This window comes from Dicentrarchus labrax, unplaced genomic scaffold (genome assembly GCF_905237075.1).
Source record: "Dicentrarchus labrax unplaced genomic scaffold, dlabrax2021, whole genome shotgun sequence".
Classification (NCBI taxonomy): Eukaryota; Metazoa; Chordata; class Actinopteri; family Moronidae; genus Dicentrarchus; species Dicentrarchus labrax.
Genome location: NW_026136706.1, coordinates 15621449 through 15642994, shown reverse-complemented (window position 1 = coordinate 15642994; position 21546 = coordinate 15621449). Strand labels below are relative to the sequence as shown.

The 21546-nt window shown below is 39.2% G+C and overlaps 1 protein-coding gene across 5 annotated transcripts in view; it reads right to left on the bottom strand.

Moving 5' to 3' along the window:
* rapgef4a (Rap guanine nucleotide exchange factor 4a) overlaps positions 1-14876 on the bottom strand; it is a 37003-nt gene extending 22127 nt beyond the window's left edge. For 2 of the 5 annotated variants that reach the window (XM_051404731.1, XM_051404734.1), the window contains exons 1-4: positions 14630-14875; positions 10107-10249; positions 9916-10004; positions 9163-9309 (exon numbers count right to left, since the gene is read on the bottom strand). In XM_051404731.1, the coding sequence (XP_051260691.1) occupies positions 9163-9309; positions 9916-10004; positions 10107-10249; positions 14630-14697 (447 nt within the window). In that variant the 5' untranslated portion in view covers positions 14698-14875. Of the gene's footprint in view, positions 1-2704; positions 2923-7798; positions 7937-9162; positions 9310-9915; positions 10005-10106; positions 10250-14629 lie in introns of those variants that run through there. The other 3 variants (XM_051404732.1, XM_051404735.1, XM_051404736.1) reach the window with 3 other exon arrangements.
* Positions 14877-21546: the final 6670 nt, after the last annotated feature.

The window sequence follows — 21546 nt, the reverse complement described above, 5'->3', positions numbered from 1 at the left end:
GAGAGATACTACTGCAGATTTACTGGAACTGTGACAAAATGTTATAATAAAAAGGCAACTCAAAGATTTATAAGCTTTGTTTATAAAGAAATCCTGAACTGTTCCCTTGAAATGCAAATTCAAAGATTTACACATTTGGTCCCAAAAAAAAACCCCCAGGGGTTTTTTTTTATTACTTTCTTGTAATGTCTCACTTTATAACCATAATACTGACTGAGAGACGTCCTTAGCATCCATTCTCTCCAGTAGTGGAGGGAAGACGTGCATTTTAGGATCACTAAATTGTTACCACACATCTGCATTTACTGACAAATTGACACAAATTCCACTGGGACTCTGCAGAAAACGTCCACTGTTGCAATAGTGGTACAAATGCATAAACTGTCTAAAGCAAAGATAGATACCTTAAGCTGTATTCAACAGGGTCACATAATCTGTCAGGATCTGACATTCAGACAGGAAGCACAATGGTTGAGTCGGACAGCTTATAGTGTCTGATTCAACCCTGTCTCTTACAAAATTATTGTGTTATTTTAATAAACTGATACCATCTGAATAGAGAAGATTATGATCTGTTGCTTCGAGTGGATTTACTCGGAGTAGCTGCGATGTGTTACAACACTTCCAGAATAAGAATGATGTTGTTTGAAGAGATGTGATCAGACAGGTAGGGAGACGTGTAGGAATCCAAATCCCATCACATCCATGACTCTAGGAATAAAAACTAGCATCCAATAGATCTGAGGTCTCGCCCCAAGGGAAGCTTCCACCTGACATAAAATCCATCACTAACAGACAGCAGTAACATGGTTTTATCAACAGCCATTTTCCTCATTTGTAACAGAGGTATCTTCCAAGTTGGAGAACCAATTAGATCGTTAGCAGCTCAAGTTGCTCAAAAGTGATACAAAAACATTTGGACATAAAAAATATGATAAAAATATAATAATGATGCTAAACGTGATCAACTAAGTGCACAAGCTCTCTGCTAAGTTGTCATGTAATGTTTTACGGCTCGTAACGGCTTCCTATGACCGACCTCAGTGTGATGCAGTATCACACAAATATAAAGAATCTTTACATTTCTCAGAGTTATGTGTCTCCCTCTTTTTTCATTTTTAAATTTTTTTCTAGTGAGGTATTTCTATAGTTCTGGTGAGTGGACGGCGTTGCTGTCACATGTAAACGGCTTCTTAAAAATGACTTGGCTAGTGAGGACGTAGTTCCAGTGTTCCTGAACATGGCAGCATGTAGCTAGGTGGTTTCCTGAATGGTTTGGTATGGTGTATGGTTTTGTTCTTGTCATCAATCGTAAAAATATATGCATTATTTCTAGGAAACCGACTTTTTATCCTTCAATACCCACTAACAGCAGAATGGGAAATGTTCCAGCCACACATAGCCTGCTCCCAAATCCATTCAAAACCCCAAATCCGCAACTTTTAAACTGCTAAAGGTATTTAGAGAGTTCAACAAACCATAATCTCTAACTTTGGCCCACCATTTCAAGCTTGGTGACTGGCTTTTTCTTACTTTACTCCTTTAGAGTCTTGTTTGTTTGTTGAGTCTTGAACTGTTTCATCAAGGTTCCAGGTTATTTTATTGTCATTTCTCACTTTAAATAAAGATGACTCAACCAGTATAATGTTATGCCTTTCCAAAAAGCTGTCAAGATAGATGGTAGCATGTGGCTGTGCTGTGGCACTGGCATTAGAAAAAAACAGTATTGTAGTTATAGCTGAAAAGACAAAATACCAACATTTGCCAGCAATAAAAATATTTGGCTCTAGATCATCCACAAGTTCACACAGTTCAATAAATAATATTTGATTACTAATGAGGTAAATGTATCCAGACAGGGTGTATTAAGAGTTTGATCCTGCATTCATCCTTTAAAAAGGGAGAAATGTCTGCAATAACAGACGTGCCTTTCTGTATTCCTCAAGTGAAGCTCGGTCAAATGTTATGCTTATTTGCTCTCATACACAGACTGCACTGTTCACAGCAGCAGGAGAACTCTTCCATATCCCTTAACCCTATTCTCCACTGATAATGTGTCATCTTCACATACACCTTGTGTATAAAAAACAGTGTGAATATTGTCACCATGGAGGGAAAAATGCTGAATATAAAGTCCATATCGCTCTCTGATGGTTGCTATGCTTGAATAGAGTCCACAGATAAGTATAGTCTTATCTGTGTCATAACAACAGATCAGTGAAGATATAAGTCATCTCAGTGCATTCAAGCTCCACCTCTGTCTTTCATGCTTGAGCACGTTATTGTATTGTGAGCATCAATGTGCATGAATGCACTGCTATATTTTGAATAATTCACTCCCAGATTACATAACCTACATTGTGCAAACTGTTCTCAAAGCACTCACTGATTATTCTAAACTCTTCCAGGCACACTTTAGGCCACTTGGGGAAAACCCTCCCAAGAGTTTCACTTCGCTTCTGCTCTGTCACAGGAATCGTTGGAATATACTGTATATTCTAACTCTTCTAGTAGGAAGGAAAATATAAAATTTTACATTTTACATTTAGATTGCAAATTCTGAATTTCTAAACAGTTCTGCAACATCAGAGAGAGCAATTCTGTACACATTTCTATCCAGAATCTTTTTAATTTCCCCATACATTACACAGTGTTTCTCATGCAACAAATGCAGTGGATTGTTGATAAGTTTGGCATGGATTACCTAAAGATGCTACCAGCGTCCCATGCAGCCTTTATTGGTTGTTAATGAGTGGAAGGTCTTCCACACCCTCTTAATCCAGGCGTTAACAAACACTCCAAGTCTGTAAGTCCCAGAGCATGGTCCAACATGATCCAGCAGCCTGCCTGTACGCCACTCTGAGAGCAGAGTGAGCAGACTGTGTCAGCCCAGCAGAGTGCCAGTCAGCTGCTGACTTCTTCTGAGCAGCAGTTGCTAGGTGATTACTCAACTCCAGTCACTGAGCACACAGGAGAGCATGCTCGATCTCTCCCTGTCTCTCTCTCTCTCTCTCCCTCCCTCTCTCTCCCTGTCTCTCTCTCTCTCTATCACAAGCCTTGGCTAATCTACACACACACACAATACGGCGTCGTTGCTCACTTTCAGCTTGGCCGCCTTCACAAAATAAGAGTTAAAGCAGATTCTGGTCAGTCTCAAAGCATGTGAAGACTAATGTTCAGGAAAATTAATATAATGATTGAACAAAATGTGCCTGCTGCTTTCATCAACTTACAACTCTTCAGGGAGACATTTTTTCTCCACGGGAATATAGTTAAACTTGTGGATTTTCCTTTGTGCATCCAATCCAGTCCTAAATTGTACAGACAGTACCATCCTGTTCCTATCACTGAGCTTCCTCTCAAGGACAGAGACCAGATGGTGTCTTATCTTTGACCTTGTTACTTATCAAAGCCACAAGACAGCTGCATTGAACTCCCTCAGCATTTTCCAACCAAGAAATTAATTACATTATCAAGAGCCAATAATGTGTATATGTCCCATATGTCAGGTTTAAAAGTAGTGTTGTCTAATGCACACCTGGTGGTTGTATATTTTGACATATATTATTTATGTCACTTTAAGCATGCGTTAATTAATAATTGGTATGGTAATTGTCTCAGATGTTTGAGATTTGCCGAAGATGTTGTTGTTTCATGTTGTCAGTTTTATCCATGAAATCCATTTATCCGGAAATGTTGAATCTCTAATAAAATGGATGCTGACAGTGTGAAGGACCTTTTTTTGAAGAAAAAATATGTGAATATTTGAGAATTAAATGAGTCACACACACACTTATAAGCCACACAAACAAAAATAGAAAATGCTCATTGATTGCACAAGTGAGTTTGACCAAAATTAGCACATTTTAATGGGTTTTGTACATTGCTTTTCATGAGTGTCAAGCACTCATACCACTTGTTTAATGTCTCTTGATGCCACTGTACATGTATACAGGGCATTAATGTTCTCATTGTTCTTTTTTTCTTCCTTATTTTATTACTTATTTCTTTATTTATATCTTCATTATCACATTAAGAAAAGGTGAAAACATTAAATGGTGACATATGAATAGTACCCATTTTACCGTAGTAACCACTCTACATGTAGGATGCCTTTTATATTCATTAAACACATTTATTTATTATTATATGATTTATTTATTCATGTAAAATTGTAAAAGTACCGTTTTACTTGGTTTACTAAATAATTTACAGTATATATGGTATTTTATTATCGTTTGTGTAAAGGATATGGACAGAGATGGGGCGGGACGAGGGTGACTAGGGGGGATATGTTTGTACATTTCTTGATGTGAAGAAATAACAAAATGCCAATGAATATATTTGTTAAAATTTTTTTTTTACTGATTTTGAGACAAGAAAACAGTGAAGAGCTATAACAGCTGGAACAGAGACTAAGCAAGTGCAGATGTGCGTCACTTCCGACTGAACAGACCAAAACAGGTCAGCTGTTACGATTTCAGTAAAACCATCTGATGGAAAATAATGCTTTTTTGGGGATTTGTCACTGGTCATCCTGAATTTGATGGAATAAAGGCTTGTATTGAACAGGCACAAATTTAAAACAAGACAAATGTATAAAATGTATTCTGGATGTCATTATGATGGACCGTGCTGGAGGGAGAACATACTCCATTTTCTCCGCCCGTCCAATGTCACTAACAAATTTGATTTGAAATTTGGAATTGATTTACTTTTACTTTTTTGTTTGAATTCAGTTTAGACAGGTCTTCTGGGCTGTGGTTTAACTTAAATGTACAAGTTCAACTGAGCTGGAAGATGAAATTGGAGAGAAATCTAGTTTGCGTGCCAGCTGAATGAATTTTAGTTGAGCATTGTTCTTGTCCACTGGACACATTATTCTGCACTACGAAATTTGTTGCTGTTTTAAAGAAGAAGAAGATTTACTCCCATTTAATCCCAAATGGGTCTTTATTTTTTTACGCATGTAGCCCTGAAATACAATCACACACACATACACACCGGGCTTACAGACATGTGGCGAGATGGTGGAGAGATGGGCTGCCACGTAATGGCGCCCCAGGAGCAGTTAAGGGTTCAATGTCTTGCTCAAGGGCACCGCCACCTCAGCAGGGCCTGCAAAGTGAACTGGCACCTCTCCAGCTACCAGTCCACACTCCATACTGTGGTCCAAGACCCTACTGCCAAACTACTGCCAGTTTGAAGTTGGTGTAACTCACAACCTAAATCCTGGATCTTTCTGTTTGAAAAATAAATATGATTTAAATAAATCCTCCAAGCTGTCACAACAAAACATCATTTTTGGACAGAATTAAGAAGCACAGATTCAACTGAAAATAATAATCTGTAAGGCCAGTTTTCATGAGTCTTGTTTTATTTTAAAGGTCGGAGTTCAGAGTCTGGGTTCTTGATGATGTAACGCCTCTGCGAGGAGAGATAAGGGAATACAACACAAATGTTTTGATATAATCTTCCTGCTCTTTCCGTGCACATATCCGCTGTGCACTAGGAGGGACTTTGGCCCTGGATGTGGTACACTTGGTACTCTGATGCTGAACCACCAGAGGATCCATGTGGCCTCGTTTTTCCAACCCCCCTCCACCCAATCCTCAGACACCAGAGGGCACGCTGCGTCCCTGCCACTTCCTGTTCATCAGCTTCCTCCACTGGCTGCCCACCAGGCTTCTCCTACGGACTGATGATAGTGACACACCAATCCCCCCCACCCACTCTCTCTGCTCAGCACCCAACAGATACGCCTTGAGCCTAAACATGCATGCAAAATATATACAAATGAAAACATCCATAACACAGTGTTACTCAAAGCATGTGCAGTATGCATGCTTATAAAACCTATGATGTATAATTTGTCACATCTAATCCAAAATGTCAAAGCTTCCAGATAATGAAAGCAGGTCTGTCCAGACCGCGTGCAGGCTGACGTGGTTGCAAGAGAGTTGTCTTACGACCCGAAATGCAAAAATCACAGTTGTGTTGTTTCAATCACAGAGCCCATCGGAAGCAGGAAACAAAGGGGAGAGCAAATTGATGATCAGGCCATCTGAGCTTCGGTCAGCGTGCCCACGTGTGCTGAGCTTGGCTCATGTCTGCTCTGTTAAACAAACAGCACACGGCTGCTCGTTCTCAGTGTTTGTAGGGGTCAGCAGCATGAGATAAATATCAAAGTTGTGTGCATGAGTGGCACCCATTGACAATCATACATGCAGGGAGTGTGCCATATTTGTACATGCACAGTCGCAAGCAAGACACAGTGAAGCAAGGGTGAGAATAACAAGCATTTACTCTGTCTACATATCTGCAAATTTAATGAACAATTCTATCAAGATTTTAGGAGAAAGAACAAAAACTGGAGAAAGACATACACTGAATAATTGACATGGACAGTCATGAATAAATAATATTATCCATTGGTTCATTAGGGCAACGCTGTGCTCACTGTGGCATAGTTTGCTTGGCCACAGGCGTTCTGCAGGAGGACAAATCTGTGTGGGAGGAGGACGAGGAGGAAGAGGAGGTGTGTAACTTTGTTTCAGGGCTTCCTCCTCAGCTTGACAAGAGTTAGGTGGTACCTTTGCCTCATCATTCCTTTGCTATCTCCCCATATCAGCTGGCATCAATCAATTCTGGGAGTATTTCTGTATTCACCCAGGTTTTCAGGGCTGTATGCAATAAGAATAGCGATCTCATGCAGCTTAAGGTTTTTCGTGCACCACAAAAAGCCTGTGTGAAGTAGCTGAACTTAATTTATTTAAACAGCCAGGAAGACACCCAGGGAAGTTGAAGGTTTGTCGCCACAGCACATCAGAACTGGCAGGCAAAGTCTTAAGTCTGTTGCCAGTAACAAGATACTACATGGGCAAATTTTCTGCATTGCGGCAGTACTGGGAGAAATAAATGAGCACCAATGCCAGGCAGAATAATTTGGTGAAACTATTGTGCGAACAACAAACTGTAAAATACTGGGAGCTAGTGTAATGATTATCTGTCAACAAGCTGATTGTGTGAATTTTGACTCGATAGCCTTTCAGTCACAGCTTGGCCGACTTGCGAGGGAAAGCAAGCTCAGCACAAACAACAATTGAGGATTCATGTATTGATGCTAATGCTGTAAATGGTTGCCTTGGTTTTTGGGTGAAGTACATCTGGAAACACTGCTGAGGGCAAATATAGTGAATATCTCATTTGGGGAACCTGTATGTCAATCAGGACTGCATGAAACATTAAACACCCCCTCCACACATGTTTTAAAACAAATCAAACACTCTGATAAGTTAAATTACTTGTGAAAATCAAAACAAATAAAGTCACATGTACTTCTTCTCCCTCATTGAAAGGTTTCCTCATCACACTTGTGTTAGTTGCATATTGAACAGTGAATAGCTTCCAAATTAGGTGTGATGTCACAAAATCTCAGACATGTTAAACTTAGATTTAAGTTGAACAAAGAGAAAATTTGCACAGTGGAGCTCATATGTCCAAGTGAAACAACAATAGTCATAGTTTTTTGGCTGGAACAAGTGGGTGATAACACTGTCAGAATAATGTATGATACCAATATGGTCTTCATACCTAGATTGTAGAAATAAAACTGCAACCATAACAGATATTTTACAAAGGAAGCAGTCCCATAATATCTGTTAAACACTCTGTGCCAGAACTACATCTTGAAAGTGTCATTACAATACAAAACAACCAAAGCCAGAGAGGTTTAAGGACTAGATACGACAATCTGAGCGTCACAATCAGAAGCCATAAAATCTTGTCTGAAACAAACCTTACTGAAGAGGTTGCCCCAGGGCAGAGGTGCAATGTGTAGCCTATAGTAGTACTTCCACGTGATCCTTAGCACACATCCAGACCGGGTTAAGTATCCAGTCACACTGCTGCTGGCCACTACACTGACATGGACAAACACAGCCCATTATTTACCAGCCCCTTGTGCCCTTCTGTGCCGGAGGAAATGGGCTGTCTCTCTCAGTAAACCAGCCCAATGAACAGAGGGGGAACTGAGAGAGGAGAGGGGTCTCTGCACAGCATGATAATCAACACTGTTTCTTATGTTTAGTATCTTGTCACAATCAATCTAGACTTCTACAGATATTTGCTGTATGTTTACATTTCATGTTTGTCCTGATACGGCAAGATATACTTCAACAGTATCATGTTATGTTATGTGATATAGTTGGTCTGTCTTATATGTGTGTTGAGTGACTGATATAGTGCATATAATAAAGACACTAGTAAAACTACAAATAGAAGTGCAGTTTCTCTACTGCACTGCACTTCCATCTAGTGGTCAAAAGGCATAAACCTTCAGTGCCCCGATGAAACCAATACTAATGCTTACACACAAGCTTGGGAGCAGGAGGTTACAGTATAATAAGTGGACAGCTCATGTTTTAACTGCAGTGGGGCCAACAAAACAATAACTTCACCATCCAACCCCCACTAATCCACAAGACACACTGCCTATACACCGCCCACTCTTGTGCTTAGTGCAATTCGTCACAGTTTTCACATTCTACATTTCAATTCCAACAACAACGAGCTAAGACAGGTGGCTTAAAGCAGCCCCCTCAGTAGGTCAGAAATTAATGGATAAATGGACAGAGACGCATGATACCTTTAAGCAACCTACTCAGCTGTTAAGGATCTGCTGTGTATCAGCAATCGATGGCTTTAACATTGTATAAAGGGTCACACTTTTACTTTAAATATGTAAAGAAAATAGTAATATTTTATTTGTTCTTGTGGGTGATTGTATAGTTTCATTACAGCCTCATAATCAAGCTGAATTTTGTCTTCACTTCATTATTTGAATTGCAGAGATTCAGAGATCTGTAATCCGGCGAGTTTCATTCCAAAAAAATGTAGTTTAATGCATCATTGGTCTTTTTATTTCAAGAAATCCGTATATTTTATGTAATGTCTCTAATCTTAGTCCTCTGACTAAAAGGAAGTCCAAAGACTAAAGACTGACAAAAAGACACATTTATACATATTTTACTTACTGTTTCCAATCTCTTGATAGAAACACCTAACTTGAGTTAATCTAGTAGATGTGTCACAAAATGCAGTGTAGCTGGAACATTTATGTTAATTGATACAATTGCATTTGGAGCAGATAGGGGTACTCACCTCCCACAGAGACCTGAACTCCCTCTGTTCAATGCGTAGGAGCTCACTGGATTCCCGTGTCACAATAGTGGCATGCCGGGGGGTGTTATCCAGGATCGACTCCCCAAATGCTGTGCCAGTCCCCAATGTGCATATGGTAACAGCATCCTGTAACAGACACAGAGATGGTGCTCCACATTGATTATTCCTCCATAAGGATAAAACGTCCAGCAAGACAAGAATCTTACGAAACGCTAATGTAATGTCCTTATTCTGCTTTTGTGTGAGGCACTTGAAGATCAGTGCTCTGCACTGATCAGATCACTCTCAAAGGTTAGAGGCAATCACCTGAACACTTGTAGATAGATGGATACACTTCAATCTGCAAAGAGATTACTCCAATCAGCACACAGACAAACTGACAGGGGCATGAAGCTGCAGTATTCAAAACCATTCAGTAACGGTTTTAATGTAATAAACAAAATGCTTTTTACAGCCGACATTAGAAATAAGCTTGAGGTTGGATGTGAATTCTTTTGCATGTGTGATGCATTTGAAGTGGGGCTTAGCTGACACAATCATTCAAATCTTCGAATCAAACAGAAAGATTATACAATTTAGAAGATGCTGCAGATTTAGGCACAATTGTTATCTGTGACAAATCAGTGTGCAATGGTTGTAGTATGCTAGAAAGTGTCATTCCCACCTGTCAGTGGGTTTAACCTGCCATTTTTAGCTGGAGTATCATTTAATGCTTAGAAAAATCAGTCATACCTGGTAACTTGATGTCTCTGAAACTTTGACATCCAGGGAACCAGAGAGGACGGCATACCAGCTGGTGCCAATGTCTCCTTGGCGATACACTAAAAAACACAGCACAGTTTTAAAGAAAATCAACACCCTTATATAATCTAACTATGTCATATATGCAGTATGACAGTTTCAGAGCCTGTGTTTTAACTTACAGGTAATTCCCTTCTCCAAGCACTCATAGAATCCACACAGGCAAATCCGCTGCAGCAAACTGGGGTGGAATCTCTCGAAGGCCTTCACATTTTTCAGACGTGCCAAGATTATGTCTACATCTTCCCCAGAGCGCTCTGCTGGTCTAGAGAAATAAAAAGAAAAGGGTAACTTACAGGTAACTGCTAAAATACATTTACATAAGGTACCTAAATAGGCTGCAGAGCTTGAGTCAGCCGGAGCAGCATAAGTGTATCTTGGCCTGGATTCTGAAGTGCTGCAGGAGGGATGTGACACTAATTTATCCCTGAGGGACCCTCTTCTGGTTTCATGTTAAAGCTCTTGTGTCCTAACTAAAACGTACAGTTGCACAACAGCAGCGCCCTGGACAGATGGTTCAGAATCCACACCTGTGGCAGTTTTCATTAACATTGACAACAAACTGTGTGCTGCAGACGACAATGGATCAAGAAACACATGCAGAATGGAACATTTTAAGCACATAACTTCCTGTGCATCCCTACAGTTTCATGGCAGTGTAACCAATTTTAGTTCAGGAGGGGTATCTTCTCTTTCGCTCTAACTCTAGCTGACTGAGGGCCATCACACTTTCAACTTCAACCAAAAAAAGACTTTTTACGTAAGGACAGAATAGCACAAAGTTTAGTATGAAAGTGCTTACACAGAGAAACTCTATTGTCGTTGAGCACATTGAGCTCGAACAACGTGAATGACCTAAACTGTGGCAGAAAATGCTGACGTTCACACCATCACAGATGTGCCAGTGTGTATTTTATTCCTCTTTCTCCTCTGTTGCCTGCATTACACTGCCCAAAATTTGTTGCACTGAATCTGGAGCCTCTGATGTAACACGTGGGTGGTTGTACTGTAGCTTACATCACCTTTGAGTCCACATCTATCCTTTAAAAAGATGAAACCAAACAGTATCAATAATTCAGAAAGGGAAACAAGTGCTTGCTTCACCGCCACAACAACTTAATGTGGCTTTTATAGTAATTTATTTTACTGTATCACCCACCATGTCACAGTATGATAAAAGTGTATTCACCGAGCAACAGCTTGCAACCACGTAGTTCTTCATTATGTGTTCCCTGACAACCTTTCAACTCACAGTAGTCACATTAAAGTATCTCAATACTATGCTCCTCCAGATCGGACCATACTCACTCAGCTAATGTGTGAGAGCCCTGTAAGGAAAACAAGGCAAGAAAGAAATATGTGGGAACCTGAGGTGTCTGTTTGGAAACCAACCAAGTCAACAACAAAAAAAAACTTTCAAAAGGTGCTGATTAAGAGTCCAAGTGACAGAATGTTTTCATCATGAGGCACCTTGTTACAGTACCATACCATACGAATGATGATGAACCTAATGTAACAGCTGCTCCTAATTCACAATCCAGTTACAGAGTGTGAGACTTCAAAGCCTAATGAGTGAGATATCTGCATCACCAAAGCTCTGTGGTAATGTAAACAGTTAATTAATGAAACAAGTGACACATGGTTGGTGTCCAGTAAAGTACACTACCATTCAAAAGTTTGGAATCACCTGCTACAAGAGATTATGTTGCAGAGTCGGCTCCACAAGGGGGCATCAGGGGGCAGTGGCCCCCTCTTCATTCACTCTGCCCCTCTCTCACATAAAAGGAGTCAATGTTTTCTTAGGTATGTTTTTATTAGTGTATAATTACCTGAATATAGGAATCATTGTGTTTTTGTTACCTTCGAATTAGCCGTTCCATGGAGTCTGCCATGTTGAACTGCCATGTTTCTACAGTAGCCCAGAACGGACAAACCAAACACTTACTGTAGATAGAGCCTCTTGTGTTTTTTTCACGGCCAACCTTATTTCTCCTACACACTTCACAGCTAGTTCTCCTTCCCAGGTCATCAAATACAGATGCGAGCAGTCTTCAGTTAGTTAAAATCTGCAACTTCACCACTAGATGCTACTAAATCCTCCACACTGGACCTTTAAGTTAGCTAAACTGGCTGGATATTTTCATCCCATTTGCAGTGACTGATTTGAGAAAGTGGTTGACAGCCACTCAACAGCAATAAGTTCATGGCCAAGGGCTGACGATGGGTCACTGTCACCAGCTAGTAGCCCTCTTCTTAATGCTACATTCTGCCTTGAAGTGCTCTTGAACCTGACACCACTATTGATGATTTAGGAGAAGATGACTCTCTACACCTACGACATGAGCCTGTTTGGGATTAAGAAGAGACGTTTTCTTGCTGCCTTGTAACAGAGGAGGGACTGGCTGGTTTACTCTATGAAAGCGGTTGCACCTTTCTGTCATTTGGATGCATTTTGGTCGATGTAAAACGTGCCTGTGCATTTATTTACACCTATGTGATTTCTCCTTGTGTTTTTATCCAGATATTATTAGGAAAGCTGCCCCCTGCTATGAGCTGTGTGCCCCTCTTGAATATTTGTCAGATGGCTGAAAGGACTGTTCGAATTGTCTTTCATGCTTTTAGGTTGTATAAAGTCCTCTTTATAAATAGATTTTATTTTGTATGAAGGTTGCAAAAAAATTCATGTTTTGTACATGGAAAAGCACTATACAATGGTTCAACCTTACTGACTGAAAGGGTAGAAAGGGACAAAGCTACCTATGAGCAACAGGTAAATAAGAGTGTAAGAACTCACCAGTCATTGGTAAAAGAAATTGGCATCAAAATCTGTGCAGATTCAAATAGGAACAGATTCTTGTTTCTACTCTAACAAGCTGGAATTAACAGACGTGCTGCTTTACCGAAACTATTCTTAAACCTCCAAATAGAAATAGCAGGTTAGTCTAAAGCTAGCACTGTGGAAATTGGTTAATTGAATATCACCTGAACAAACTATGCACGGACAAATCAGTTTAAACTAACCACTGAATAGACACCAGAAGGCCAAAATAAAAACATAATTCCAAAAATAATTTTTCTGGACTGGAAAACAAATAAATTGAAAATCAAAGTATTTGGGAGGGTGGTGGTTACAGTATTCTTCCCTTTCATACAACACTGTGGGGACTAAATGGAAGTTTTCATCATTTAATTATTCTTCTTTTGGGGCCAAAACTATTTATAAATTTGGTGTCTGAATTAAACTGCTTGTTGTTGTTTTAAAATAGCCCTTTATTGAAGGAAAGAAGAAAACATCATTATAACAGGCAAATCCCATTTTCTACCCTAACAGCAGGCTATATGTTTTGTGATACACATGGAAACATAAATGTGCATCACCTGATTTGCATTTCATTGCAAAATCAGCAACAGAACAAAAAGGTGACACATACATGCTCCAGGTATCTGCTTTGGAAAGGGTGAGTAATACAAGATCTATTTTATTTGAGCGACACAGGTGGCTCCTACGACTAAGCAGAGGATATTGCTGTGCAAACACGTCTGGCAGACTGCGTCACTTTACTGTTTATGGCTGATGCACTTTGGACCCTTTATTTGTCTCGGGCCCTCTCTTTCTCTTCCTCCTCATCCTGTGAATGTGGTCCTTTTACTCCTGAGCTGAGTGCAACATCCCTGCCACCATCCCTAACACCTAGAGCACTCTGTTCACTTTCCACTACTTGTTGAGTGAGTGTAAAATCTATCGAAAACACACACACAGTGGAATGAATCAATTAATGTGCATAACATGAACAGGCTCACACACAGTGCAGCTCTTTGCTGTGGATGATGGACAAAACAGTTGTGCAACACTGCACCTGTCAGTGGTGACGCAGAATGATGATGATTCATAAATATCTGAAAATCAACTCAGAAAATCAGTTTTTATTGCTCTTAACAAATCAAAATCAGGTCTAGTCATTCAATCACTTTTTAAAGCAGTCCCTCGCAGCTGCATGGTGGTTTAACACCTCCTCTGACAGGTGTGCATGCATACTTGCCTTCATCTTTATTTATATTTTTTAAGTTAATTGTTATGTGCATAAGGCAAATTCCTTGTATATGAAAAGCTACTTGGCAATAAACCTGATTCTCATTCTGAGTAGTTTCACCTATTGATCTGATGATTTTGGGCAGACTTCAGTCAAAAAATAAATTGATCTCATGGGCACTTTATTGTATGAAGCATTATTTGTCTCAGATATTAACAATATGGACAGTAATTGAAACAGCTGGAGGGGGTAGCCTATATGCAAAACAAACGTTCTTAAATGCTGCAAATAAACCATGTGAGAGCAGATCAAAGTTAGCAGCCTTGTTACTTAGACTGTTCTTAGCTTTGCTCCAATATATTTCACTGCCCAATTATCATTTGGCCCGGATATGAGAAGAGTAACCTTACACATGGCGCTTTCAAGGATATCCTAAATCTCCCGCTGGGAAATTAAAACTACGGAGACGATATCAATGTTTTAATTCTGACACTGTAACACAACGCCCAAGCTCCGCTGGGAAGACCTAAAATCGTGTTAAAATATCCATCGCTCGCACGGTGGCCTAAGAATGAGCTGGTGTTCGCTCACTGCGTATAATATAAATGGATTACCTTTTATCCAGACAAATAATCCACTCGGCAGATTCCGACGAATGTGAAGAAGTGTGCGCTGCGACCATCTTGAGATCCTGCTGCTGATGGTGATGCTGCGGTGGTGGAGAGGGCTGGACCAGCAGCAGCACTTCATGTGCCTTCACTCAGTCACTGCCGACAATCGATACTGTCCCTGCTGCTGCTGCAGGCTACCTGACAGCACCGACGCCAACATACACCCGGGGTGACATGCAGCTGTAATGACTGTGAAGCCAATAAAAGTAATGATACTTTGGGGGGGGGCAACAGTTTCCACTCAGTTTATTCAGCCTTTCAAGTTCAATTTAAACATCACATGATACCAGGGGCGGATTTAGAGACATGACAACAGGGTGGCATGAAGACTTTAAAGGGTGGCAGGAATATATGGAGCATTAAGCCAATCACTCAGCCTGAAATGTGGACATAACTAATCATTAAATCAACACATGTAACACTTACAAGCTAAATTAATGTTAAATTTGCCACCACACTGTGGTGGCAGCTTGGGTGGCCAGATATTTTTTAGCAGTGGCAGCTGCCACCTCATGCCACATCTCCAAATCTGCCCCTGCATGTTTTAAAGTGGCATTTCTATAGAAATGTGTCAACTAACTATCTATAGAGGTCATTTTATTGACATTTTTCACAATAAAATGCAATCCAACAAATACAACCAGTTCCCAGCTTTTAGGTAAATCTTTCTCAAACTAATGAGGTCTGATACAACAGCCCAACAATACATCCTACCAGTTCAGTAGAGTTGTGATGTTTCAGAGAGGTGTTTATTAAACATCATGGTTTTGGAGGCTGTAGTTTGCGGTGACGCTGAACTACAGTATATTGTGCTATACACTGGGAGTATGTGATATTTTGTCCACCCTATATATCTTAGCAAGGCTAGACTAAATGTTAAAAACACCTTTTAGTATAACCCAATACAATTCAACAATTTATTGCAGGGCTGTTGTGTTGGATTGAATTAGTTTTAGCCTATGTTTACCTAATAAACAGACAAGTATTATCAAATTGTTTTAGGAATATGGTCGAATAGTGGTGTGAATTAAATGTTATTCGTGAGTTTGAATGTCTCACCTTGATGTAAAAAAGTCTTGCTTGTTAACTAATACAACATAAGCTATGTTGTATTAGTTTATATATTATATTATATTGTATATATTGTATATATTATATATATTGTATTATTATTTTACTGGCTGTAAAATAATAACAATGATTTTAACAGTTTATCTTCGAGGTGTGAAATGTAGCCCACACTGAGTAGCTGCTCATAACAACTAATGTCTTTTTCTCTGCCTTTGTCACCACCTAAAACAATCTCACTACCACCCACAGCTCACTGATCTTGAAAACGTGACTGGAGGTTGATTTAGTCTAAACTTGAAGAATCTGTGAGATTATTCTCTCTTTTGGTTGATGTGCAGGATATTGGCCACGAGGCAGCAGACAGCAGCAGTTGTCAGCTGTCTGCAGGTGGAGAACATCGGTACATGCTTCGAATAAAGTGGCCTGTCAGGACATTGCGTGACTTCTCTGCTGCAGGAGATTAACATACTGTTGCAAATAGGAGACAGAGGACACGGCGGTAACCTTATGGGTAGCCTATAGAATGACATCCACATTATAATCATGAGCATCCACATGATAGCTCATACGGGGACACGAGAAAAGAAAGAAAAACTCAATGCATAAATTCAGAATTAAATGGCTGCTTGTATAACTGACTGCAAATGCCTCCTGCAGTACTTTGTATAGGCACTGACGGCTTGTCTACTGTCAAAGTGGGAACATTTCCATAATGGGCCTCAGAAAATGATGCTTTGTAATAAGAGGCCACATAATGAAAGGGTCATTGGTCTCGCTTGTCGCTTGGCAACAAACTGCGAGACAGAGACAAGGCTCAGTGGTGTAGCTCCACAATGCCTTCTGTGCTGATGAAACTGAAGAAAACTGCAGGTTTTTATTGTTACTTTTCCTTTTTCTTAACTTTAAACTGAGGTTTTTTTTCTCTCTTTTTCATGATTGAACACAAATCAAAGGAATAAAACAAAAACATAAATTGTTAGGACTACTGATTGTCTACAATACCTAAGATGACCAATTTTGACCAATACTTTGAATGATTTTTAAAAGTCCAATCAGTATTTTTTTGTTTGATTTTTGACCGTTTCAATTACAATTATGGTCACATGTTCAATTGAAAAGTTTAACCCTAAATGAAAGCCACCTGATGATATTTAAAAATATTATTGTAAGAGGGATATTATTGATATAAACAACTCTTTAAGTGTTATTATTGATAGCTTTAGTGTCAGTTGTGTCTTAAAGAAATCAAGTAAACGAATTATTAAATGGTTGTCTGTGATGGTTTAGAAGCAGATGTTTTTAAACCACACAAAAATTTGTAAAGTTCATCCAACAATTTATATTTTTACATATTATACATATAGTTGTAGGGTTTTAACACTTAATGATGAATCATTTCCTGAAGACCTAAATGATGACTTCTTTCTTTCTTTCTTTCTTTCTTTCTTTCTTTCTTTCTTTCTTTCTTTCTTTCTGTCTTTCTTTCTTTTTTCTTTCTTTCTTTCTTTCTTTTCTTTAAGGTGGATTTGGGTCCAAGTTATAGCTGTTCTTGAAGTTTATCTAATTTTTGAGACCAAAATTTTATATCTTACTTCTAGTAAAACAGTATTTCTATTGGCCACAAGATGGCAACATTCTCCATGTAAAAGGTTTGAACAAAAAGTCCACCAGAGTCTGAATGTGGTCAAGAAAAAGGAATATCAATCTGACTTTAAATTAAAAGATTTGTTTGAGACTTTAACAAAGCCTCAGTCTGACACTGAGATATTAAGGGTTCTTTAGCATGAAATGTCTACAACAAAATGTGTTGTAGTTAATTCTGAAAACGTTTGACTCTCTTTTAGACTTTTGAGACTTTTATACATGTTGAATTTTCTCACTCACCTAAAAAATAATTTGGAGGTTTTTGACAGGTGGCTAGCTTTTTATTTTTAGTATTAGACCTTAAATTAAGATTATTTTGTTTGTTACCGTTTACATAGACCACATTGAACAGACTCACAGATTGTAGGTGCACATCTTTTTCCTCAAATTGACCAGCAGCTTTTCTTTCTTCCCATCACACAGTCTCCCCCTCTCTTGCCAGGATGAACTGTGGGGCTGAGCTCAGGCTGGGGCATGCACTACACAAAACATTCCTGTAACGCTGCATACCACCAACTCACAGCAGCAACAGACCAGCATGTAACAATGCGTGAAGATGTCAATAATCACTGCAGTACTTTGCCACTACACCTTTGTTATTACTTCTCATAAGCTACTGCGTCACAAACCACTGCAACTTATGGTTCTCGCAGAGAAACCATTAAATACACACACATTTAGATGTATTTCTGAATGCAATTCATATTTTTATCCATTGCAAGTAAATGTGCAAACAATCCTTGTGTCCTGAAAAGCACCCCACTGACAGCGGCGATATTTAAACATCACACCATTTTCAGCAAGAATGAAAAATGCCAGATATAGAGAGAGTTTTGTTCTATTATTAAGCACAGCTGGATTGCGTTTGAGACGTTGTCTCAAAGGTTCCACTGGCTACTCTGACCTGCTCTTCACCTGCTCCTGTTTCCATTTGGTTTGTCTTATTCATTCGATGTTGTCTGAGGGGTTGCTATAGGGACCACTGGCTTGGCTGCGGCGTGCCATGTTACCCCTGGGAGAAAGCCCACTGACTGTGTATATATGGCTTTTCAGACCAGCAGTTGCTCGGAGATGATCCAGCAAGTTGGAAATGGTGAACAGCTGCAGCCCTTATGTGCACACGCAGCATAATTTCAGATGCTGATCATTTGGAAAGATATTTGTTTCTGCTGGTATGTAGAACTCTTATGAACTCATGCAATTATAAAATACTGAATGTTTGGGGTCAAACTTGCATTTGTTTCTTCTTGTCAGCTGAACATTTTGAGATGTAGGATTTGTTTTTGTAGACTTGAGTCTTGCTTAAAAGACCAAAGAGCAAATTCCAGAGTCAAAGGAAATGATGTTTAAAGCAGTGTGCTGCGTAATTGACACTGTTCAGATGTTTCACTCCCAGTCTGAGACCTCACATCCCCACCCAGAGCCAAAGTTCAACTGATTTACATAAAACAAATGAATACAGAACACCTTAGAGAGCCACCATGTACAGTGTAATCAAACAGACATTTACATAAACTATGGTGAGTGGTTACACAAAGCCATATAAAACTTCGTGAATCAGATAACCGTGCCTCAAATGGAATGTGAGGGCAGATAAACTCCAGAGGAAATGCCTGAGAACAGGACCTTTTCCAACTTCTCTGAATGTTTTAAAACACTAATTTACAACTTTGAATTGATGTGCTGGAGAAGCCCAAAATGCGGCATTATTTTCATAAGTTGCTTTGGAAGAAAACAAATGTGAAAAAGTGGTGAGGGTTCAATATTTCATGTTTTGTACAATTAAAAATGTAGATGGGATTACACTTTAGGCAACTGAAATGCTCACATGCTCATAAAAATGCCTTCTAAATAGATCACCATCTGCTTAGGCCTGTTGCTGCAGTCTGGTTCATATTTATCAATAATTACTTCCCTATTAGTTACGTAATTCTCCTCATGTTTAATTTCACACATCATCACAAAAGACTGCATGTTCATAATGTATTAAGATTTGATCCAACATAATATACACTTTTAAGATATGTGAAGATATAATCTGAAATGTATGTCAAGCTATTAAATATTTTATTAATCTGATAAATGTGTTAATAAAAGTTAAGGAAATTCACCATCTGGTAAAAATATATTGATATTCCTACAAGTGGAGATCAAAGAATATCTTCTCGCACTTGATCGGTGATATTTTTGCAATGTAGGTTCTCAGCCACCGAGGAAATCTGACTACACTTTCATTCAGTATCTTTGCAGCCGATCTCAATGAAAACAGCATGTTTTTTTTTTTTTTTTTAATCAAGCAGGCGCATACCTATTGTGAGTTAACTTACACAGCGTTGCTCTCTGGAGAGGGGACCTGATTCTAATAATGACTGGCAAGCAAAAAACCAAAATGCATTATGTTTCAGTGTTCTGTGAAAGCACTTCAACAGATATTTTCGGCGTAATGAATCAGAAATTAAAAGTATCAGATTATAAAAAGTCCCAAAACACTTTGCACAGCCAGGATATAGGATTTCTGTGGATGACCTACTTTAATTCAGGCCAAATTTAGCGTCAATGCATAAACCAGACCTACTGTATGTAATATGAAGGAACATGACACATCTGCTGTGACTTCAGTCTCCCATCATAATCTGGAAAAACTCTAATAAGGCATTCATAGTGTGAGGATGATTCAGCTTGTTAAGTTACTATTATGTTATATGAACTCCGCTGCCTTTGACCTAGAACTGAGTACTCATCATTATCTGCCCTGCACTTGATTATTTATCTTTAATTATTATTATTTATTATTATTTATCAGAATGTTTTTTATCCTTCAATTTATGTGGCATTTCCTGTTTATTGTTGTTGATATATAAAGCATTTTGACATGCTTTGTGTATGAAATGGGCCATACGAATAAACTTGGGACGATATGAATATTTCATGTCACGGTTATCCCGAACAAAGTAATTGCAATTCACAATATAATCACAATAATCCTCAAACAATGTACTCTGATGTGAGAATACTTCTGTTTATCCCAATTTACAATCAACCTGATGATGCAAATGCACAATGATGTACTTATCTGAGTGTTTATATCTCAATATGCTTTAATGTCGTAAGTCGTCCCATCCCTAAAACTTGCTTTGCCTTGGTGTTGGTTAAACCTTACTGGGACCAAGGGATACCTGGAGATCTGGATAACCTGACAAGAAGCAACACAGAGAGATGTAAACTTAAGACCATGGGACCTAGGAGCAGCCCTGATCCAGTGAGATAAGACTAACACCAACCTAAGGCTCAGGACAGAAGTAGTCACTATACACATCTACACTAAGGCAGTAATCTATGAGGGTTCCCAAGTTGTTTCATTGCAGCCTAAAAAGTGATCCACTCCCTGAAACATGGAGCCTCATGGCCAAATTTGCGTGTCCGGGTATTGTGCCTGTTGCTTCACAGTTCCCATAAGCCACAGTGCAAACAGAAGATCGACTATGTGGCAGTGTCATCGTGTGCCCAGAGACTAATCAATACACTGGTACTTGCACATATTTTATAACTTAACTTTATTTAGCAATATGAACATAATATAAATGAACAACAGTCTTAACTAGATTTCACAGGAGGGGGAGCTTTCCAGAAAATGACAGAAGACCTGCCCAGCTCAAATTTGAAATCTCACAGCAGATATTTTTCTGCAGTACAGGTGTCACTAATAACATTACAATGGCTCACAATGTGATAGTTGGCTAACATGCATACAATACAAGCATCCTAAAAAAAAACAGGATTGAAGCAGCTGGATGAAGTTCATCCATCATTAATTATATTATTTACAAAAGTGCTTTCCCTACTATGAGTCTGACATGTGAAAATGCCCCCTGTGAAAAGAGCCTATTAATCAGATAACCAAAACCCACTGATTTGGGGCTTTAGGGGAGTTTGGGGTATTGTGACAATTGCCTGCTCTGCCTAGCTGGTTATCGAGCCTTAGCCAAGTCTACCTCCCACACATAGTTTAAGTAGGGTTACAGCAACAGAAAATGTTGTTTCAGCAAAGTATCCCAAAGAGGTACTCCAACAATTCAGGCTTAGAAATGGGATTACTCCACAAAGACAGATTTTTTTAATGGAGCGAAAGAACGGTCAAAGATGAA